The following is a 24,348-nucleotide window of genomic DNA, read 5'->3' as shown; positions in this document are numbered from 1 at the left end:
GAAGCGAAGTGTGGAATGAACTTGTTATAGTAGTTCGCTTTGCCTATGAAGGATTGGAGCTGCTTGATGTTCTGCGGTGCAGACATGCTGACAATCGCCGAGACATTCCGTTCACTAGATTGAATGCCGTTTTTATCGAGGATATGTCCTAGGTAGTGAACTTGAGGTTGAAAGAAGGTGCATTTAGCGAGATTCGCTCGGAGGCCATTTTCTTTCAACTTAGTGAGGAGGAGGCGCAGATTATGTAGATGTTCTTGATGATCTTTGCCAGTCACAAGAATGTCATCAAGGTAGTTAGCACAACCGGGAATGGAGGCGATGAGCTGTGCTAAATAGCGCTGGAAAATAGCAGCAGAGGAAGAGATGCCGAAAGGGAGATGCTGGAGCTGGAACAGTCCAAGAGGAGTATTGAGGATGAGAAATTGCTTGGATTCTTCATTTAAAAGTAGCTATAGATAGGCTTCTTTAAGATCCACTTTAGAGAAGAATTAACCACCGGCTAAACGGCGAAATAAGTCCTCAGGACGGGGAATTGGAAAGATGTCAGTTTCAATCTGTGAGTTGATTGTAGATCGAAAATCACCACAAAGTCGTATATTGCCATCAGGTTTCTTAATTACGACGAGTGGAGTAGCCCATTGACTGGAAGTGACAGGTACCACTATACCGGCTTCCACCCATCTTTCTAACTCCTTAGTAACTTGGTCTTGAAGTGCTAGTGGTACTGGACGGGCCTTGAAAAAGCGAGGCTTAGCTCCTGATTTCAGCTGTATGTGAGCTGTGTAGTCTTTGGCGGTGCCGAGCGTAGAGTCGAAGACTTCTCGAAATTGCTCTAGGAGATCCGTAACATCGGAGGTAGGTTGCAAAGTAGAGACTACATTGACGTTGTCATGAATTTGGAAGCCGAATAAATTGAAGAGATCCATGCCAAGAATGTTAGATGCGGTGTAGTGGTTGACTACGAGTAAGGGAATGACCTTCTGAATACCTTTATAACTGGCTGGAAGAGTGATTTGTCCCTTAATGTCAATCTTCCTCTTGTTAAACGTAACAAGCTGCATATCAGCCGGAGAGCACGAAGGTGAACCTAAGTCGTGATACGTAGCAAGGTTAATGATAGAGACAGGTGATCCATTATCTAACTGAAAATCAATAGAGCGATCAGAGAAAGAGAGTGGAACTATTATCTTGCTAGAATTCGTGGTAGGAAGAATAAGATTGATCTGATCTATTTCCATGTCCTGTTGGGGCTGTGTACGATGCGGGCGTGCTGAAGGAGTCTTGACGGGGCGGAGCGAACTCTTACATACTGTCTTGATGTGCCCAACTTTATGACAGCGATCACAAGTGGCTTTGAAGAAACGGCAGTCATGGCATTTGTGATGCTTGAAATATCCTCTGCAGGAAGGCAGGAGTTGAGACGTGTTCTGAGAAGTGGGCTTTCTTGTAGAAGAACAAGAGGGAATCTGGCGAGAACGCTTGGCAGAGAGCGACTTGGCTGCGCGGTTCAAAGGAGCAGACGACTGGCGGGCTGGTTCAGAGACTTGAGCGACCTCATGTTTAGTAGCTATTTCCACAGCAGTCTTGGTAGTTAGTTCGTATACTGTGGCAATACGCTGGATGTCTTCCAAAGAAGGGTTACTCTTCTTGACAGCATCGAAACGAACTTTGTCCTGGGGAGTATGGAGAATGACCATATCCCGACTGAGCAAATCTGCTACAACCGTCCTTGGAACATATAAACTGGCAGGGCTTGGCTAGACCACGTAGTTCCGCAATCCACTCGGCATGAGTCTGGTGCGGTTGCTTCCTGCTTTGAAAAAATTTGTAGCGAGCGGCTACGATGTGTGGGTCTCTAGCATAGTGTTCATTGATACGAGCTAAGAGCTGCGCAAAAGGCACTTCGGAGATTTGCTCCTCCGGGCTTAATTTTTGCAGTAATTCGCACGTAGAATTTCCAACGGAACTGAGAAAGAGAGCACATTGGCACTTTTCATCCGTGATTGAATGGCATATGAAATGTTGCTGGAGGCGGGCAAAATAGATGGACCATTCTTCTTTGGCTGGGTCAAAAGCAGAAAATGGAGGAACGGCTGTGGACTGTGCAGAAGCAGAAAGAGCTTGAATAGCTGTAAGCAATGCTGCTTGCTTTTGCTGCATGAATTGCTGTTGTTGCTGTTGTAAAGCTTGTAAGACGGCAGCTAATTGTTCAGTCGTTGCCATGTTGGGATGTGTGAGAGAGAAAATAACTTGCGAAGCAGCGTGTACGGAGACTGGTTGTTAACTAGACCTTCACTCGAGCGGCTGATAGTGAGAGAGAGCAAGCGAGCTGGCGCGTGCAGAACAGGTGCTGCGAGAGAGAGAGAGATAGCTTATGAAATGTCAGCGGACTGTCCGTAGTTCGAATGAGGCAGAGAGTTGCGCTGTAGAAAAGCGAACCGCTGGCAGAGTTTGTACTGGTTCCAATGTGTAGTGGCTATAGGTACGGAGGATTGTGCCGTGTTGCCAAATGGTGTTGAAATGTGGCGGTAGACCTGTTGGATTTTCTTCGTGGCCAAATTTGTTGAAATGTGGCGGTTGCACGGAGCACGGTGTTTTTACCTCGTCGCCAATTTGTTGGTGACAAACACTAAGAACTTTTTCTCGTCGCCATTTTGTTGGCGACACACACTAAGAACTTTTCCTCGTCGCCAATTTGTTGTGTTGTATACAAAATCAGGTATACTGGAACACAACATAAATTTATTGCTTCAATATGACTTTATACGATATATACATGAATTTAACTTAAACTTTTCTTGAAGCTGAGTAAATTCGCAAGTAATTAATCTTGATAGTAGACTGAGAGTCTGTAGAAATGTACACTTTATACACATTAACTTTATGTACACTCGAAGCTATCTTGATGAGATAGTTTGTAAAATGGTAGAGTTCATGATAGTCGAAAACTATCGGTTTTATAAGCGTAACTTGCCATGAAAGTTCCTACTAACATAATGCAGTTAATGCCATTGGCTTGTCATGAAATGACATGAATATTCACTATTAGAGCATCTGATGTAGGTGTCGGAGCCTGACTGAGGACTGAGGATGTGTAGAATACAGGCATCGGGGCTCGACGTGGCTGTAGGAACGGGAACTGAGGTGAAACGTCATACAACCAGAATTCAGTCCACCTGGCCGAGACACATGTTTAAGAGGGATAAGCTCCGTGTTCGACGTTCAGTGTAATCTGGTGCTGGACACTGGGGAGTCTTACTATGTGGCTGCAAGGTGCTCCTTTTATAGTGCAGACTGACGTCACAAGCAAGGACACTGGAGTCGTCTCGTAGAGTCTCGAATAATCCAAGCTGCGGCGTGCGCAGTGCTGGCTGGCGCAGAGCTAGGAGCGCGAAGGACATACAACATCACTGTATTTAATATTTAGCAATTCTGAGAAGTATTTTTCCCATATTTTTAGTATGTCTTCTCTTTGCACCAATAGCTGCCCTGCTTCAGTTTTTGCAAATTTTGTATCTTCCTTATTTTGTTAACTATTCTTCACCAAACCTTTTTACTTCCCTTTATATCCTCCTGTAAAGTTTCTGTGAAACTTTCGCAGCTCTTCCGTTTCTTTTCTTGTACTATTTTCTGACATACCTTTTTGGCTTCTTAATATTTCTGCCAGTTGTCTGTACTATTGCTGCCTATCCACTTCCTCCAAGCCATTTGTTTCCCTTTAACTGTTTCCTTTACCCTACTGTTCCACCAAAGAGTCTACATTTCCTTTTTTTCTCCCTGATAGTCTTCCACAGGTTTTTACTGCACACTTTACAAATCCATTTCTGAAACATGTCCATTTCTCTTCCACACTGTTCACGTCTTCTTTGGGAATTTCTTTCTTCAGATCCTCTTGAAACTTCTCCCTTATTTCTTCCTCTTTTAACTTCAATCTCTTTTTACTTTCTTTCCCTTTTTTCTATTACTTTGTTATTTTACCAAGTCTTAATTTGGCTACCACCACTTTATGGTTTCTTTCGAAATCTGCTCTTGGCATTGCTGTCACATCTTCCAGTTGTCTACGTTTCTCCTTTTCCAGCAGAATAAGATCAGTCATTGTCTTTGTATCTCCCCAGCCATATCTAGTTATATTTTGTGAGTTCTTTTTTCTAAAGCTCGTATTGCCACCAATTAATCCATTCCTTCTGCAAAAATCTATTACCAAATCTCCTTCTTCATCTTGGTTTCCATAACTGTAGGGGCCAATTATCTCTTCTTTTCCCTGTCTGTCTCTTTCAACATGTGGATTCATATCTTCCATCATTACAACCTCTTTGTCTTCAATACAACTTTCCAGTTCCTCTAGAAACTCTTCTAAACATTCATCTGCATTATCCGAATGGGGTGCATAAGCCTGTATGAAATCCTTGATTCCACTCTCAAGTCCAAGTCTAACTTTAGTTATCCTGTCACTGATCAATATAACACCAACACCATTTGTTGCCTTCTTCCCTCCACTCCAATATAATCTATACCCTTTCTTCAATTCTTTTTGACCTTTCCCCTTCCATTTTGCCTCACACATTCTCATCATTGCTACGTCTTTCTTCTCCATATACTACAACTCTCACACATTGGTAAAACCTATTGGCTAGTTGGATTCTCTTTCCAATTTCTTCATTTAATTTCCCATCTCCTGCAAGTATTCTCGCCAAATATTTGAGGCTTTTCACAACTTCTAATTGTCTTCCCTTTACTTCAATATTCCGTCTACCTTCTCTATTACCTTTCATCATCACTAGTGTCTTACTCTTCTCCGCACTTCTGATTCCATACAGTAACTTGTTCTTGTACTTCCATTTCATCTTCTCCCCATATTACTCTGTCGTCATTAAAGAGTAAGGGTTCCCATTTTTTGTTGTACTGTACACTCTTGTGGATTTCGTCCATGAGTGTGATGAAGAGTTGAGGGGATAATACGCTTCCTTGTTGAAGTCCTGTTTCTACATTGAACCAGTTTTAGTCTTCACACTACGTACACACTTTTCATACATGGCTTTGATCATTTATACTCCTGTTCTAACTGCTTGATTTTTTATCAATACGTCCCAGACCAGTTGCCGTAGTACACTGTCGTATGCCTTCTTAATGTCTATAAATGTCATCACTAAATCCTTCCTGAACTCCCATCTTTTTTCCATTATATTCATTAATGCAAAATGACACAGGTGTAGAATATATGTGAAGTGGAAAGTGTTTGTAGAAGATTTTATTTGTAAATCTTTATAAGTAGTACTTACTTTATGATCTGGAGTGTTGTGCTAGAATATTTTATTTGTATTCCTTTCTGCTACCTAACCTGTACAGTGTAAGAAATATTGTTCTACATAGGTTGGTGGTAACTAGTAGATTAATTTTTCTATATTAACTGGAACAGTCCAGAAAGTTTGTGACGCAGATTTTTGAACAGGGTGTGTTGGCCTTTGTTAGTTATGCATTCTAGAAATATGTTCTTACTATTCTGGAAATGGAAGATTCGCGATCGTATGTGTTCGAGAAAGTAATTTAAACGTCGCAACCAAAGAAAGAGTTGTGATTGGTCAATTCGGGCAAGCTCCTGTGTTCTAATTGGCTACTCCAAGGCCATATTTCCCTTTAAAAGGGGCTAGGCAGCTTTTCGTTAGGTCTGAAGTCTCTGAGCCTTCTTGGTCTTGGCCTGCCGAGCCTGCCGTAGCTTTGACATCGTGAACGTCACCTCGGTCCCAGAATGGGCTGCCTTAGGGTAAGCGCTGTTGTTTTCTGTCCGATTTTAAGTTGCATTTTGTTTTTGTTGGTGTAGCACAGGAGATTGCCCTAATTGCCACTATAATTCACTATAATTTGTAATACTTTATTGTGTTTGCTTTTACCTTCAAGATTGTATTGCCAATTTGGTTTGTAATTTGATGTATCGTATTTGCTTGTCGAGGAGTTGTGTGTCTCTAAGAACATGTATCTGTATTTTACAAAAGCTGTATCCGTATTGACTGAAACTGTTCGTAATTTATTTGTTTTAGTAAAGTCCATTTGATAAATAATATTTTGAAAATCAAAGATCACCGCTGATTTTTCCGAAAACTGCAACCTAGACGTATCCGTGCCCCTGGTAGGTTCCCAGTACCGTCCTATGTTCCTTGTTTGTTATCGTCAAGTTGCCCTCACTGATATTTACTTCTGCTGTTTTTGTCACTGTTCTTCACATGATTATGGTGTGTGTAGTGTTTAGGTACCTTGTAATTTGGTTTGCTTTCCTTCCTTTATTTGTGTTTGTGTAACCCCTGAAATACTGGTTACACAAAAATTAGATCAAAAGTTGTTCTATCTCTTCCTCCATTTCCTTTTCTACTTTCGTCCTCAGTCTTCCCTCTAATATCCTCTCAAAGATCTTAACTGTATGGTGATGCCACCTTTAAATATTACTTTTGGCATGTCAGTGCATTACCTATGAACACGAGATTTAAGAGACTACTGCATGGCCTCTCGACTTATTCTCATCAAGAATGACGAGGCAACAGGCCAGACTACATTGATGGTTTTACTCTGTCCTAGCTTGGAGGTATCTGAAGGTGTGCAAATAAACTAGATACAGTAGGTTTACTCATGTCTGGCCAGGCAACCCTACTAGACCATATAGTCAACACCCTGTGGATGGGTATCCCCTGCCTGTCATAAGAGGTGACTAAAAGGGGATGAGCATGGATTGGTGACTATGGAGCCCTAGCTGAGTCCTGGCATTGCTTCCAGTTACTTGTGCCAGGCTGCTCACTTTCATCTATCCTATCCCACCTCATTTGGTCAACTCTTGTTCTTTTCTGACCCCAATAGTATCAGAGCATTTGAGACCAACGGAATCTTTTATTTTCACGCCCTTTGTAGCCCTTGTCAGTGTGTGCCTATTTCTAAGATGTTATCAATAAACCAATGGAGAGAGATTTTGAAGCCTAAAGAAAAGCAGTTGTTTTGCTTCTCCTGTAAAATTGGACACATGAGGTGTCCGTGTATGTTACCTGAGTGCTGGTAGTCTAACGAGATGCCAATACCTACTTTCAAGATCTGGGCGGTGCTCACGAAACGGCAGCAGATGGCCCTGCTCATGTGGCAGCACGGGGAGGAAGCACTAGCCAAGTCACTAGTTGCCTGCAAGCTCTACAAGGCGATGGCACACGAGGCAGCTGAGGATGACCTGGAGACTGAGATATATGAAGAACTCAGGAATTACAGCAAGGAGTTTGAAAATATTGGTGAGTACTTCCTGTTTCCTACTCATTTGTACTGATCTCCTTATGCTAAAAATAATAATAATAATAATAATAATAATAATAATAATAATAATAATAATAATAATAATAATTATTATTTTTTTTGCGAGGGATTGTGGAAAATCTTCAGAAAGACACTTGTGAAGGGTCCGCACTCCACAAGTGTGTGGGATTCTTACCCACTAAAAACCACACACCCTTTTCCCACGATGTGAGTCATCACCCCGGAACCGCTCTCGCATTACTTCAGGGTGATATCATGCTTTGTCTTTCAGACGTCTTCTTTCTTCATTTCTCCTTTATGAACGTTCGTGTGCTTCCAAATCCTTCTTCTTCTGACGAAGGATGTCCTCCACATGTACTGCCACGCGATCCCAGGATTCCTGGTTTCGCAGCATCACCGAAATAACATTATCTGTTGTCAATTCTCCTAGTTCAGTTTCCACACATCTTCTCTGAATTGTCCAATGGCCGCATACAAAAAAGGTGTGATATACGTCGTCAATATCATCGCAGTATATGCATGCTGCGTCACTCGCTCTGCCCACTTTATGCAGGAATTTCTGGAAATATCCATGTCCTGTTAGAAGCTGCGTGAGGTAGTAATTTACTTCACCATGGGCCCTTTCAACCCAGATATCCAAGCGTGGTATCAGTCGCTTGGTCCATTTGCCTCGAGGGTCACTTTCCCATCTGAGTTGCCATCGCCTCATCAGTTGACTGAAGGCGCGCTTCTTTGCACATTTCTTTCCCAGCTCTCCTTTGGTACACAAGATTTCATGCCGCTCCAATGCGAGTAGATCTATTGGGGCTATTGCTGCCACCGTGAGGATTGCCGGTTCAGAAACAGTGCGGTATGCACATGCAATACGTAAAGCCGCTCTCCGTTGTACGGCAGCTATCCTTCTCTGATACCAAGCAAATCTCAAGGATTCAGCCCAGATTTCAGAACCATATAGAAGCACTGACTGAACCGTCTACATGAGAAGACGTCGTCTACTGGATTTCGGACCTTTAATATTTCCCATTAGTCTGCTAAGTGCAGTCATGTATTTTACTGCCTTGTCTGTCACTCTCTGAATATGAGTCCAGAATGTGAGCTTGGAGTCAAGTGTCACTCCTAGATATTTTGTGCTCGCAGATGTTTCTATCACTAACTCTCCAACAGTCATTGGTACAAGAGTTTCGATCCTTTTCCTCGTCAGAAGAACTATCTCCGTTTTGTGCTCGGCTAATGTTAGACTGTGGCTCATCATCCATTCTTTTATGCGCCGCATCACCTGGTTCAGTTTAATTTGAGCCATTTCAACATTACGAGCTACTATCAAGGCGGCCACATCATAAGCTTAGCCCACAAGCTTCGTGTCCTCTGGCATCTCCACACGTAACGAGCCATCATACATTATGTTCCAAAGATCTGGACCAAGGATCGATCCCTGCGCTGCACCAGCCGTTAGACACTTTGTCTTTTCTCCATCTTCCGTATCATACAACAGAGTGCGATCTTTGAAGTAATCTCTCATTATGCACATAAGATATTGTGGTAGCTTGAAAGTTTCTTCAAGAGCTACCAACATGTTGCTCCATCTTGCCGAATTGAAGGCATTCTTCACATCCAGGGTCACAAGAAGTGTCAATTTACGGGAATGATGGTTGCCCGTTTGTGCCCTTTCTGCTGTATTCACCACCTCCCACACTGCATCTAGCGTCGAGTGTCCTCTCCGAAATCCATGTTGGCAAACAGATAGATCCCCTGCTAGTTGAACTGCTGAGAGGATTCTGGGCTGCAGAAGTTTCTCCAGGCCTTTTCCAGCTGTGTCCAGCATACATAAAGGTCTATAACCACCAAGTTTTCCTTTGCTGATCAGAACCAAACGAGCCATTTTCCATCAGGGACTAAAAACACCCGTTTGCAGGCAATGATTGTACATATTCAGCAACAGTTCTGGGCATAGTTCTGCTATTATCTTTAGCACTTCTGCAGGTATACCATCTGGTCCTGGAGTTTTCTTGTTTCTAAGAGAGCTAATAGCTCTATTCAGCTCTTCTACAGTAAAGAGGGGTATATCATCCAGTTCTTTCTCATCGTCACAGTCAATCCTCTCTAGATGGTCTGGGAATAGTGTATCCACAATTTGTTTAATTGTTTGCGGATCCGCACTCGGGGTTGAAAATGTCCCGAGTTTCTTCATGACAATCTTATAACCTTGTCCCCATGGATCATCTTCTACTTCTTTAGCCAGTGCCCACCATTTATCGGCTTTACTTTTTCTGATTGCATTACGGAGTTCCTTCTTCGCTGACTTGTACTCCGCTGTGACTGAGGTATTCTCTTGACTGCCTCTCATCCTCTGAGCCCTGTGTCGAAGTCGCAGACAATTCTTTCTCAGTTCAGCAAGCTCTTCAGTCCACCAGTGCGCTGGGCGCTTGCTGTTTCGCGGTCTCCTTCGGGACATTGAGGCGTTGCATGCTTGATGGATTAGCTGCATAGTGAGTTCAACACATATACCAGCTGCTTCTTTCCCTCTACGAGCAAAACATTTTTCAGTTATGTTGTCCATTCCATTCCGAATTACATCAATGAACTTTTCCTTGTCAATACCGGCTATGTTCCACCGTGCTGACCTGCGCAAGATGTTTCTTTCTTGAGGAGATTCTTGGAGCATTCGAAAGATGATATATTGATGATCGCTCCCCGTGTAGTTCTCGGTCGCTTTCCATTCGCAAATCTTAGGCATAATATCCTCTGATGAGAAGGTTACATCCGGTATTGTTTCCTGACATCCTGGCCGTCGAAATGTTGGCACATTTCCAATGTTGTTGACCACTAAACCTGTTCTGGCTACCATCTCCATTATACAACGTCCTCTGGAGTCTGTTTGTGGCATGCCCCATTCCAACGCTTGAGCATTTACGTCACCAGCGACCACTAGTTTGTTTTCCATTCTGCGTATTACATCCTCAAGACCATCAAGTTTCATCTGAAAGTTGGAAACAGATTCATTTGGTGTAAAATAACAGCTTACAATAGTGATTCCCCCAGTCTGTACCCAAACAAAACCGTCATCGCATCCATAATAATAATAATAATAATAATAATAATAATAATAATGCATTTACTACCTAGCTACTTTTACAGTTTTGGGAGATGCCATGATGCTGGAAATTGTTGTATTGGTAAATCTACTGTCATCTTCATCTGGAGCAGTTTCCAGGCTTTGCGTGGGTCTGTAGGTAATTTTGGAGAGCAAAGTTTTGTGACGATACATCCATACTGACACCAGCCTTCCATGGTATCAAAAAGGCCGCTCCTAACCTGGAGAGCAGACATCCTTGTAGTTGCCCCTAACTTGGGGTACAGACACTAATTCATGGATTTCAGAGGCATTTCCTCCTCTGAGGGACCATCATCCCTTGCCTGCTCCTGAATGGGCTCTTCTTTCCAAGCCATTGTCCTTATCATGGTTCCAGGTTATTTCCTGCCACCCAACACTTGGCATTAAGTTTCTGGCTTTGTGGTGGTAGCAGTGGTGCTGATTACTGTTTTAAGAGGAAGTACAACTGAGCAACCATTCTATATTAATACTACTCATAGGGAAAATGTGGGAGGGATACCACACTTCGAAAAATGAAGGCATGGACCAGACTAAGACTCGGATTAAGCCCACTTTTATGGCTGGATGACCTTTTCGATGCCACCCTACGTGGAGGGATATATACACTATTGTGTGTTTTCGTACTGTGTAAGTGACGATGAACACAAACACCCCAGGTGTGGCTAAAATCATCCACCTGGCTGGAAATCAAACTTGGCTCACTCTGAGAATGCTGACCATTCAGCCAATGGGATCGAATCCTAGTACAGTCTGCAGACATTTAAAAGTAGTAAGAAAGTAAATTAAAGTAGGTAACAGGTAGGCAGCCCTACACTAGGAGTGATGCCCCCAGAGCACACTAACCCGGTGTAAGGGTCCCAGTTCAGGGTTACGAGTGAACACCTCAATGGCAGAGAAGGTGGACTTTGGTACAGTGGAAATGGCAGAAGAGGCAACCCTGGGCTCACGAATAAATACGAGTACAGTCTAAAGAGTCCAGTGTCTCTTTAGGAAGGCCTTGGTGGATATAATACCACAAAAATCCATCTACCAGCGTCTGCACTTCATGGTAGGGGCAGCCTGAAAAAGTCCTAGCACTAGGTATGTGCATCCATCGTACTAATAGCCTATAAATGGAGATTGAGTCGAACCCTCAGAAACAGTTAGGGCATCTCCCGAAATTGACGTGCAGTTCCTGCTGTTCTCATCATGGGGAAACTGCGAAAAACAGAAAACTGTGGAGGTCCTTGATTCACAACCCGACCTAGAAAACTGGGAATGGAAAATGAAAAATACAAAGAAGGTAATCAAAAGATACTACATACTATAGGATAAAGTAAAAAAAAAAAAACATCTCCGTACAGGTCATGAAGGCCCTTGGAGGGATGGAAGGTAAAGGCTTCCACTATCCGTAACCTCGGCACTTGATGGGGTAGAGTGGTTAGCTTTGCCCTCTGCCCCCAGGAATTAACCTGGTTCTCATTTTTGGTGTAAGCTTAGTGAACCTCAGGGCCACATGCACCTCCGGAAGTGGAAATCATGTTTCTTAAATTTTACGACTTCCTGACGGGGATTCGAACCCATGTCCTTCTGGGCGAACCGAGTATGCCTTTACCAGCACCCACTAGAGGATAAGATAAAAAACACAAGAGCAGAAAGAAAACGCTCACAAAAATGTAAGATCAAATTAAGCGACTGGAGGATGCAGGGAAAGGAAAGGCATGTGCTAGGGAGTTGTCCTCAAGGAGAACTGCTTAGAATTAAACTCCATAATATCATCAGGAACATAATTGCTAATGCTCTCCATCTCAAAAATCTGGAAGTGTACAAAGAAGTCCAGTGCATCGCCAGTGGATGCAGCACCCGCAGGATTGATTGTAGTAGCAATCGATAGACGGATGAATGAAGCCAAATTTATTGATCCAACCGTATGACGCTTTGAATCTTAAATCTCTTAGCCGGCTGATGTGAACAATGAGAAAAAGACAATTTATCAACCAACCATCCCTTTCTTCCTTGAGTCTTCAGAATATTATTGTGACTGGACTCTTCTTTGGCGCGAGGGGTATATTCCGAAATCTTCCATGATATGGCGACAAAAATATTAACTTTCAAGAAATTTGCAAGATAAGATAGTTGTCTCAATAATGGAATACTGCATCTTAATTCTTTGACATTATACATTATTTATATGAAGTTCATGGCATTTAAAATGGTCAGTTGTTTAGTCTCATTTATTTGTTCAGAAATGAATAATCCTTTCTCAACATTTTTACTGTGTCCTATTCTGTGCCATTTGGCAAACCTGGAATGTCCTGGCTTGGATTAAATAAATAAAATAAAACAAAGAGCAAATAATTCAGTGAAATGGACACCAAATTAAAAGGCTTTCTACAAAAACTGGGCTTCAAAGAACAGTAAACTAAAGCAATGTACAGCATACACTCGAACAGCAGTATGGAGAGCAAGACATCCTGTAAAACGCAATCAAATTAACAAGTAAAGACTGCTTCATCACCTCAGACCTCACGAGATAAGAGACAGGCAGAGAGCATGAGAGGAAAGAGGTGAAGGTAAAAATTGATTTACTCACTTCTGAGTGTCGTGACCCCACATCTCTGCTGTAGCGTCACAATCCCAGATGATGAATGGCTTTCCTCAGGGCACATTAGTAAAAGTAGAATACCAAAATACTCGTAAACAACAAACGCGTAAACTGGTGGGACATGCCTCCTCAATAAAATACATGAACCAACCAAATGAAAAACAAAACGGGCACAACAGGCAATCACAATAGCAACGCTCAATGTACTAACGCTAAGAACTGAGGTAAGGGAAAAATAATTAGATAATGCACTAGAACATATTGAATTTCATAACGAGTTATCCTTCAAGTCTGCATATTAGAATAAAACCTTTAACTCGTTATCGATCTCAAATACAACATCTTCATACGTCTTCATATGTGAATGCAGCATAGCAGGATCGCATTAGACCTGCTTATGAACTTCAACTAGATTTGTTTCAGCATGAAACAGTGGTGTTCTTTTTTACTCTTTTGACTGTGATCATTGTGTTATGAACATCAACTCAAATTGCTTCGCATGAAATAGTGTTAATTTTTTGCCTGTGATGCTTGTGTTAGTTGTTTTTAGATTTTTATGACATAATTTTTGCACTGCCTTGCTAATTGGCTGATGATGACACTTCAAATGTGTTGAAACCGGTCCCAAATGAACACGTTGAAACTTCTATTTGGTTCAACTTAACAACGGAGTATTGAAAGGTGGATCCTTCCTTCTATTTAATATTGTATATGTGTGTGTGTGTGTTTGTACGTTTGTTTTAGTTGTTAGATGTGTTTGTATAGTTTTGTATTATGGCTGGTGATGGCCAGCCAAGGCCGAAGCTAGTTCAGTTATCAGTACTGATCTGCATTTAGGGCAGTTGCCCAGGTGACAGATTCCCTACTGTTGTTTTCCTAGCCTGTTCTTAAATGTTTTCAGAGATATTGGAAATTTATTGAACATCTCCCTTGGTAAGTTATTCCAATCCCTAACTCCCCTTTCTATAAATGAATATTTTCCCCAATTTGTCCTCTTGAATTCCAACTTTATCTTCATATTGTGATCTTTCCTACTTTTAATGACGCCACTCAAACTTATTCGTCTACCAATATCATTCCACGCCATCTCTCTGCTGACAGATCGGAACATACCACTTAGTCGAGCAGCTCGTCTTCTTTCTCCCAATTCTTCCCAGCCCAAACTTTGCAACATTATTGTAACGCTACTCTTTTGTCGGAAATCACCCAGAACATGTCGAGCTGCTTTTCTTTGCATTTTATCGAGTTCTCGAATCAAGTAATCCTGGTGAGGGTCCCATACACTGGAACCATACTCTAGTTGGGGTCTTACCAGAGACTTATATGCCCTCTCCTTTACATCTTTACTACAACCCCTAAACACCCTCATAACCAAGTGCAGAGGTCTGTACCCTTATTTACAATCCCATTTTTGTGATTACCCCAATGAAGATCTTTCCTTATATTAACACCTAGATACTTACAATGATCCCCAACAGGAACTTTCACCCCATCAATGCAGTAATTAAAACTGAGAGGACTTTTCCTATTTGTGAAACTCACAACCTGACTTTTAACCCTGTTTATCAACATACCGTTGCCTGCTGTCCACCTCACAACATTATCAAGGTCACGTTGCAGTTGTTCATAATCTTGTAACTTATTTATTACTCTACAGAGAATAACATCATCTGGAAAAAGCCTTACCTCTGATTCCACTTCATTACTCATAACATACATATATATATTAGAAAACATAAAAGTCCAATAATACTGCCTTGAGGAATTCCCCTCTTAATTATTACAGGGTCAGATAAAGCTTTGCTTACTCTAATTCTCTGAGATCTATTTTCTAGAAATATAGCAACCTATTCAGTCACTCTTTTGTCTAGTCCAATTGCACTCATTTTTGCCAGCAGTCTCCCATGATCCACCCTATCAAATGCTTTAGACAGGTCAATCGCATCAATCAATGTCTATTTGACCTCCTTAATCCAAGATATCTGCTATGTCTTGCTGGAATCCTACAAGTTGAGCTCCAGTGGAATAACCTTTCCTAAAATCAAACTGCCTTCAATTGAACCAGTTATTAATTTCACAAACATGTCTAATATAATCAGAAAGAATGCCTTCCCAAATCTTACATACAATGCATGTCAAACTTACTGGCCTGTAATTTTCAGCTTTATGTCTATCACCCTTTCCTTTATACACAGGGGCTACTATAGCAACTCTCCATTCATTTGGTATAGCTCCTTCAAGCAAACAATAATCAAATAAGTACTTCAGATATGGTACTATATCCCAACCCATTGTCTTTAGTATATCCCCAGAAATCTGATCAATTCCAGCCGCTTTTCTAGTTTTCAACTTTTGTATCTTATTGTAAATGTCATTGTTATCATATGTAAATTTTAAAACTTCTTTAGCATTAATCTCCTCCTCTATCTGGATATTATCCTTCTAACCAACAATCTTTACATACTGCTGACTGAATACTTCTGCCTTTTGATGATCCTCACATACACACTCCCCTTGTTCATTAATTATTCCTGGAATGTCCTTCTTGGAACCTGTTTCTGCCTTAAAATACCTATACAAACCCTTCCATTTATCACAAAAAATTTGTATGACTGCCAATTATGCTTGCCATCATCTCATTCTTAGCTGCCTTCTTTGCTAGACTCAGTTTCCTAGTAAGTTCGTTCAATTTCTCCTTACTTCCACAGCCATTTCTGACTCTATTTCTTTCCAATCTGCACCTCCTTCTTAGTCTCTTTATTTCTCTGTTATAATAAGGTAGGTCTTTACCATTTTTTACCACCTTTAAAGGTACAAATCTGTTTTCACATTCCTCAACAATTGCTTTAAACCCATCCCAGAGACTGTTTACATTTTTATTTACCGTTTTCCACCGATCATAGTTACTTTTTAAAAACCGCCTCATGCCTGCTTTATCAGCCATATGGTACTGCCTAATAGTCCTACTTTTAAGACCTTCCTTTCTAACACATTTATTTTTAACTATGACAAAAACAGCTTCATGATCACTAATGCTATCTATTACTTTGGTTCTCTATAGAGCTCATCTGGTTTTACCAGCACCACGTCCAGGATATTTTTCCCTCTAGTTGGTTCCATCACTTTCTGAATCAGCTGTCCTTCCCATATTAACTTATTTGCCATTTGTTGGTCATGCTTCCTGTCGTTCGCATTTCCTTCCCAACTGACATTTGGTAAATTCAGATCCCTCACTGCAATCCTTTCCATGTCGTTTCCCACATAGCTGATTATCTTATCAAATAATTCTGAATCCGTGTCAGCGCTACTCTTTCCCGGTCTGTACTCTCCACTCCTCGACTAAGAATGTAATGTAAACATTATGTAATATAATATTGAAAAGCTGGAGCATTATGACATAAGTTTAGTTATTACTGTGATCACAATTCAATATGGATCAAAAACATAAAGTTTATATCCTATGTTAGGACATGTACATATAAAATTGACCACATTCTGAACAACGCAGTAGAAGAAATAAGAGGCATCCAGGTCACACATTACTTGGGCAAAATTAAAGATATTATGGAGGAGAAGAAACTGTGTGAAATTGCACAGACTAAAAATAGAAACATTGGACAGACCAACTACACACAGAGTTACATGATCAATTAGCTCATGTATGTTCTTTATCTTTACAGCTCTGGAGTTGCTGGACTATTGTTACCGCCAAGACGATGACCAAGCTCGTCAGCTGTTGACGTGTGAGTTGCAGAACTGGAGTGCACAGACTTGTTTAAGTCTTGCAGTGGCTGCCAATCATCGGGCACTCTTAGCTCATGCATGCAGTCAGACAATACTTGCTGACCTATGGATGGGAGGACTGCGCACTCGCAAGAATACGAATCTCAAGGTACATTGATATAATATTTTCAAAGCTGTTATAACTGTAGTGACTAGGAATCTTTTAGTAGTTTTTCTAGTATCAAAATGTTAACATTAGGTATTTTCAGTTTGTTATGAACTAGCAAATGAACCTATGCTTTGCTATGGTATTCTATGTTGTATACGGATTTCTATGTTAATTACTGTACACGCAGCGAGTAAGATTTTATTAAATTGCATATCTCTTACCCTTATCCAAGCAACACCCTGGGGAGGTCCCCATACATTGTTTCCCATATAAGGTGCGAGTTGCGGAGTTGTCATGATAATGGCAGACCCCCTTTTCTATCGCCATTCACAATCATGTTCAGGAATTTCTACTATAATGGCAGGTTCACTTGCCTAACACCATTGCCACTCGAGAGTTGGGGAGTTTTCATTACAATGGCAGGCTGCCTTTCTGATTTCCAGACATATTCCAGTTGAGAAGTTTTCATTATAATGGCAGGCACCTTCCCTTCTGCCAGTCAAAATTGAGTTGTGTTATCATTATAATGACAGGCCCCCTTTTTCAAATGCCAGTCAAATTGAGTTGGGGTGCTTTCATTTTAATAGCAGGCCCTCTTGCATACTTCAACTTACAATCCAAAGGGGGTGTCTTGATAATAATGAGAGGCAAACTTTCTTACCGCCAGTTACAGTCGAGCTGGGAGTATTCATTATAATGGCAGGTCATCTTTCCTACTGCCAGTCACAGATGAGTTGGGGAATTGCAATTATAATAGCAGGTTATTCTGCCTACTGCCAGTCACAGTCTAGCTGAGGCAGGGGGGGGGGATTTTGTTTATTATGGGAGGCACCGTTGCCTACTGCTAGACCCAATCGGATAAGGGAGCTTTTACCAAAATTGCATGTTCCCTTACCTTCTGCCAGTCAAATCGAGGAGGGAATTATTCATTCCAATGGGAAGCTTCCTTTACTAATGCCAGTTACAGTGGACTTGGGGAGTTTCTGTTATAATGGCAGGCCTCTTTTCTTACTGCCAGTCACAGTTGATGTGGGGATTTTGATTACAATTGCAGGCGCTTTTCCTACTGGCAGTCACTGTAGATTTGTAGAATTTTAATAATAATGGCAGGCCCCGCCTTTCTAGATCGCTACAAATTTACTTCCATGTAACTTATATACATAGATATAAAAAGTATATGCACATTTATAATTGCAGACCTTCATTTCGAGATTAACTGCTGCTAAATGGTATGTCATATCAACAAATCTATTGCACAAAAAGATGTGTATTTTAATGCCTACATTGTTGCTCCTATGATATTTTCTCGTATACTCTTATATTTACGGGTTAGATTGAGTAAGAGACTTTGAATAGGATGAAATTTGGGTAGTTTTCATACATTGCTTTATACTTATGTGTCAGCTAGAATCCTAAAAATTGTCTCACAAATGGCCACTGGTTGTGCCAATGTGTGTGCCCTAATTGATAATTCTGTCTTTCCTATAAATATGTCAAACCATAAAATATAACTGTAAAAATTGCAAAATTTATCTACAATTGAGAAATGCAGCTCTATATAGAGATATGACTACAGTAATAGGACCAAAGTTGTAGATCTCGTCATGCTTGGAGTGAATGTTCTAACTGTTTTGTGAAATTACTAACCGTTTAGCCTGCAAATGTCTCAAAACAAAGGTCGGCACTGTCATTATAATTGCCTCCATACTGCAATTATTTTCAGGGGTAAAAAGATAAACATTTGAACATCTTGGAATTTTTTCATTGGTTACAGGCTGAAAGTTAAATTTTCCAGCTCATGTGGAAGACTGTAACACCATCTTGATTTGGGGTGGGGTTAACAATTAGGACTTTCAGGAAACTTTTATGGCCATGAAAACTATAGCTCATTGGTTTAGTAAAATATATCCCACTGGGTGAAAAAAATGCTTACACCTGCATTCTTAGCTGAGCCCCAAATTTCAAAACCACCCAGCCTGGCCTCCTTTACTTTTGCTAATTTCTATTTTTCTAAGGATTCTGAGGTGATCAGCCACTCTGATACTGAGTTTTAAGTTTCTAAGATGCCTCGTTAATTCACTTTCATTTTTATACCTTTACAGATCACTCCAAACAGACTTCTAATTATATAAGCATGGGCACATTTATAAGTGCATACCTTCATTTCGAGATTTACTGCTCCTAAACGGTATGTCAAACTGACAAATGAATTGTGCAGTCCCACACCATTTTTAGTGCCCTACAGGTTTGCTCCTACGACATTTTCTCGTATCTCCCATATTTATGGGTTAGATTGAGTTAGAAATTTTGAATAGGGTGAAATTTGGGTACAGTTTTCATACATTGTTTTGTTTTTTGGATACTTATGTAGCAACTGGAACATAAAATTTGGCTGCCAATGTGTGTGCCAAATTTGATTATTCTGTCTTTCCTAAAAGTGTGTCAAGCTATAAAATATATGTGTAAAGTACAAAATTGACCTAAAATCAAGAAACAGGGATAGAGATATGACCGACAGTAATATGATCAAAGTTGTAGATCTCTTCATGCTGTGTAAGTGTGCTATCTGTTTTGTGATACGACTTACCATTTAGCTCCCAAACCCCTCAAAACAAAGGTCCGTATCGCCATTAAAATTACCTTCATACTGCGATATTTTTCAAGGGTAAAAAGTTAAACATTTAACATCGTGGGATTTTTCCATCGGTTACAGGCTAAAAGGTATAATTTTGCCAAATTTCAGTTTTCCAGCTCGTCGGACAGGTTGTGCCACCATCTAGATTTGGGTGTAAAAATTAGGACTTTCAAAAACTTGCTCATAAAAACTATAGGTCATTGCTTTAGAAAGATATACCTCACTGGGTGAAAGAAATGCTTATATGTGCGTTCTTACGCTGAGCCCCAAATTTCAAAACACTTCAACCTGGTCCTGTCGGGTACTTTTGGGAATTTTTGATTTTTCTAGGAATCTTGAAGTCAGCTACTCTGAGTGTAAGTTTCTAAGATGCTTCAAAAATCCCTTATTAATTCACATTTATTTTCACATTTATACCTTTAATGATCACCCCAAACTAACTTCCATTTATAAATAATTGAAATTACGTTCCTATCTTTTTCATGCAAGTGAATTTCTTGTCTTTTTATGTGTGTCTGAATCCCCATCATTTCTTTTAGCACTCTCAGAACTAGCATTGAAATGAAATTTGTAGTTACGCCTAAGTGATTTACTTCTTGGAGTCTTTTCTGTCTTCTATTTTCCAGGGTGATTTTTTTCATTAATTGTTTTGCGAGATAGTATGGCAGGTTGGTGAATATATGAGGGACAGTACCAGCTTTTAGTTTTCATCTATCCCTAGGAATTTCTAAAAATAATTCTGATTTAACTATAAATTCATTAGGTACTGCATGCATAAAACTTATCAGAAAGATCTTTTCTGGAAATTGCCTTTTTCTGTTTTGAAAATTCTACTTTATTTTTAGGTAGCATAAAGTATTGTTTAACTTTAGAAGTTTTGTAACCAGACCTGCAACCAGGAACGAAGCAAGTAGGAATTCTTCCTTTGTGATATGTTTGTATCACTTTTGATTTCTAAGTTTTATATTAACTAAATAAATGAATAATTCTCATACATGCTCTTCACTTTAGAACTTTGGATCCAACAACAGTACATGACTAGCCTTTAACAGAGCATCAACAACCATGAATACCAATTATCCATTAGAAATGGTACTGCTTCTAGCAGTCGAGTAAAGAACACTTCCTCTTCTACTTGTTACGGCACCAAGCAAGTTGGCCGTGCAGTTAGGGGCGCGCAGCTGTGAGGTTGCATTTGGGAGACAGTCTGTCGGCAGCCCTGAAGATGGTTTTCCATGGTTTCCCATTTTCAAACCAGCTAGATGCTAGAATTGTACCTTAATTAAGACCACGGCCCCTTCCTTCCCACTCCTGGCCCTTTTCTGTCCCATCATCGCCATTAGACCTATCTGTGTTGGTGTGATGTAAAACAACTTGTTATGACGTGTGCACAAACTCTGCCTACTCTTACATATGTACATCAGAGAATGTTACATTCACACAGTCTGCAATGATGCAGCTCATATTTCCTACGTACAATACTTCTGAGCATATAAGTACTCAAAACATATTTTTGGAATTATCGTCATATTTATCAATGGAAGGAATCAGGTGTTTCTGCATATTATTCATTAATTCATGGAATGAAAGAATTCCATTTGAACAGTGAAACCTTTCATGTTCTTTGTCTCCTTGCTCATTCATTTCCAACTCTTGGTCATCAGGTAATATTGGGCCTGATGTGCCCGCTCTACGTCACCCAGCTGGACTTCAAGACCAAGGAGGAGCTCTTGCTGATGCCGCAGACTCACGAAGAACATCTGTTCGAATTGGAAGAAAATGAGAGCGTGGAGGGAGGTCCGACTGAACCACATCGCAACTCTGATCCTGATGCTGAAGTGAGTACATTTCCATCTAACTGTCATAAGAAACTGGTATATTTGTTTAAGAGTTTGCTAAATGAAGAGACACTTAACGTTTTCATTAATGATGATAAATGGTTATTTTTAGGATGAGATATTATTAGCACGAAATAGGCTACTGAACATAATCATTTCATCCCAGAATTGCCAGTTAGTTCCATAAATGAAAAGAAACTTATCGATCAAGTTTCATTTTGAAACGATTGCTTATAGGTAGGGTTGTGAGAAATTTCATCCAGTAATCAGAGGCTGTGATGAGAGACATTAGTACAATTACAATCAGGATAGGAACCAACCGTAGAGTCAACTAGTGTAATGTATCAGTTGGGTAAGGAAGGTATCAAAAGTAATGCAACAGAAAGGGTTTGAAAAACAGAATATGTGCAAGTAATGTACACAAATTGTTGCAGCAGTGTCCAGACACATGTGGGGAGAACTGAGTGATTTTGAAATGAAACTGGACTACGACAAGGAGTGTGGTTGTATAATATAACTATTTATAATAGTTTATTTAAATCCACCTTGATCAATACACTCATTAAATGAAAGAAACATTATTAATTAAACCATACATGTTTCGGAAAATCTCAACCATTCCCTTCATCAGTGGTTAGATCAAAGAATAACACAATATGACACAATCTTTTGTTTTACAATTTGAAGGAGTATTGTGTCCCAATACATCATATCAAAGAGTAAAGAGAACTTATGAAATATTATAAAAATGATCAATACATACAATTTTGGTTGAACTGAATGAGAACACTATACAAATTTAGGATCTTCAAGTTTTTCTTCTTTTCTTTTTCTTTTTGTTCCTTAAATGATTATATGCTATAAGGTACAAAGAACACGTTAATGCGGTCAAACATAAAAGATATTCGGCAATGGGAGAACATATGGTTGAAATGAATCATAAATTTACAGACATTTCCAATGACATGAAATTATTACATTCGACCAAAAAGGGAAAACTGATGAATGTTTTGGAAAATTTAGAAATTTACCTTACACAAAAATGTAATTCTGAATCAAGTTTAAATGAAAAAAGTACAGAAGATAACCCACTGTTTAGGCTAGCATATAATCATTTAAGGAACAAAAAGAAGAAGAAAAGAAGAAAAACTTGAAGATCCTAAATTTGTATAGTGTTCTCATTCAGTTCAACCATAATTGTATGTATTGATCATTTTTTAATATTTCATAAGTTCTCTTTACTCTTTGATATGATGTATTGGGACACAATCCTCCTTCAAATTGTAAAACAAAAGATTGTGTCATATTGTGTTATTCTTTGATCTAGCCACAGATGAAGGGAATGGTTGAAATTTCCCGAAACATGTATGGTTTAATTAATAATGTTTCTTTCATTTAATGAGTGTATTGATCAAGGCGGATTTAAATAAACTATTATAAATAGTTATATTATACATTCAGACCAGTCAGTACGGACCAAACACAATATTAACCTATCATGGTTAAGTTTATTAACAAGGATGTGTGGTGTCAGTACAGTTATTCTTATTAGTTGTGGATGAAATTGGACTACGACAAGGATGTGTGGTGTCAGTACAGTTATTCTTATTAGTTGTGGATGAAACTGGACTATGACAAGGATGTGTAGTGTCAGTACAGTTATTCTTATTAGTTGTGGATGAAACTGGACTACGGCAAGGATGTGTGGTGTCAGTACAGTTATTCTTATTAGTTGTGGATGAAACTGGACTACGACAAGGATGTGTGGTGTCAGTACAGTTATTCTTATTAGTTGTGGATGAAACTGTGTGAAAGACAAGGATGTGTAGTGTCAGTACAGTTATTCTTATTAGTTGTGGATGAAACTGTGTGAAAGACAAGGATGTGTAGTGTCAGTACAGTTATTCTTATTAGTTGTGGATGAAACTGGACTACGACAAGGATGTGTAGTGTCAGTACAGTTATTCTTATTAGTTGTGGATGAAACTGGACTATGACAAGGATGTGTGGTGTCAGTACAGTTGTTCTTATTAGTTGTGGATGAAACTGTGTGAAAGACAAGGATGTGTAGTGTCAGTACAGTTATTCTTATTAGTTGTGGATGAAACTGGACTACGACAAGGATGTGTGGTATCAGTACAGTTATTCTTATTAGTTGTGGATGAAACTGTGTGAAAGACAAGGATGTGTAGTGTCAGTACAGTTATTCTTATTAGTTGTGGATGAAACTGTGTGAAAGACAAGGATGTGTAGTGTCAGTACAGTTATTCTTATTAGTTGTGGATGAAACTGGACTACGACAAGGATGTGTGGTGTCAGTACAGTTGTTCTTATTAGTTGTGGATGAAACTGGACTACGACAAGGATGTGTGGTGTCAGTACAGTTATTCTTATTAGTTGTGGATGAAACTGGACTACGACAAGGATGTGTAGTGTCAGTACAGTTATTCTTATTAGTTGTGGATGAAACTGTGTGAAAGACAAGGATGAGTGGTGTCAGTACAGTTATTCTTATTAGTTGTGGATGAAACTGTGTGAAAGACAAGGATGTGTGGTGTCAGTACAGTTATTCTTATTAGTTGGGGATGAAACTGTGTGAAAGACAAGGATGTGTGGTGTCAGTACAGTTATTCTTATTAGTTGTGGATGAAACTGGACTACGACAAGGATGTGTGGTATCAGTACAGTTATTGTTATTAGTTGTGGATGAAACTGGACTACGACAAGGATGTGTGGTATCAGTACAGTTATTCTTATTAGTTGTGGATGAAACTGGACTAAGACAAGGATGTGTGGTATCAGTACAGTTATTCTTATTAGTTGTGGAGGAAACTGGACTACGACAAGGATGTGTGGTGTCAGTGTTGTTATTCTTATTAGTCGTGGATGAAACTGGACTACGACAAGGATGTGTGGTGTCAGTACAGTTATTCTTATTAGTTGTGGATGAAACTGTGTGAAAGACAAGGATGTGTAGTGTCAGTGCTGTTATTCTTATTAGTTGTG

General features: G+C 39.8%; 1 protein-coding gene across 2 annotated transcripts in view; it reads left to right on the top strand.

Annotated features, from left to right (window-relative positions):
* The window catches only part of Trpm (transient receptor potential cation channel, subfamily M), an 819,353-nt gene that overhangs the window by 693,752 nt on the left and 101,253 nt on the right, over positions 1–24,348 (top strand). For both annotated transcript variants that reach the window (XM_067146725.2, XM_067146726.2), the window contains exons 13-15: positions 7,070–7,259; positions 16,658–16,869; positions 21,169–21,342. In XM_067146725.2, the coding sequence (XP_067002826.1) occupies positions 7,070–7,259; positions 16,658–16,869; positions 21,169–21,342 (576 nt within the window). The remainder of the gene's footprint in view (positions 1–7,069; positions 7,260–16,657; positions 16,870–21,168; positions 21,343–24,348) is intronic.

This window comes from Anabrus simplex, chromosome 5, assembly GCF_040414725.1.
Source record: "Anabrus simplex isolate iqAnaSimp1 chromosome 5, ASM4041472v1, whole genome shotgun sequence".
Lineage (NCBI taxonomy): Eukaryota > Metazoa > Arthropoda > Insecta > Orthoptera > Tettigoniidae > Anabrus > Anabrus simplex.
Note: the sequence above shows the minus strand (reverse complement) of the source record. Positions and strands in the feature narration are given on the sequence as shown.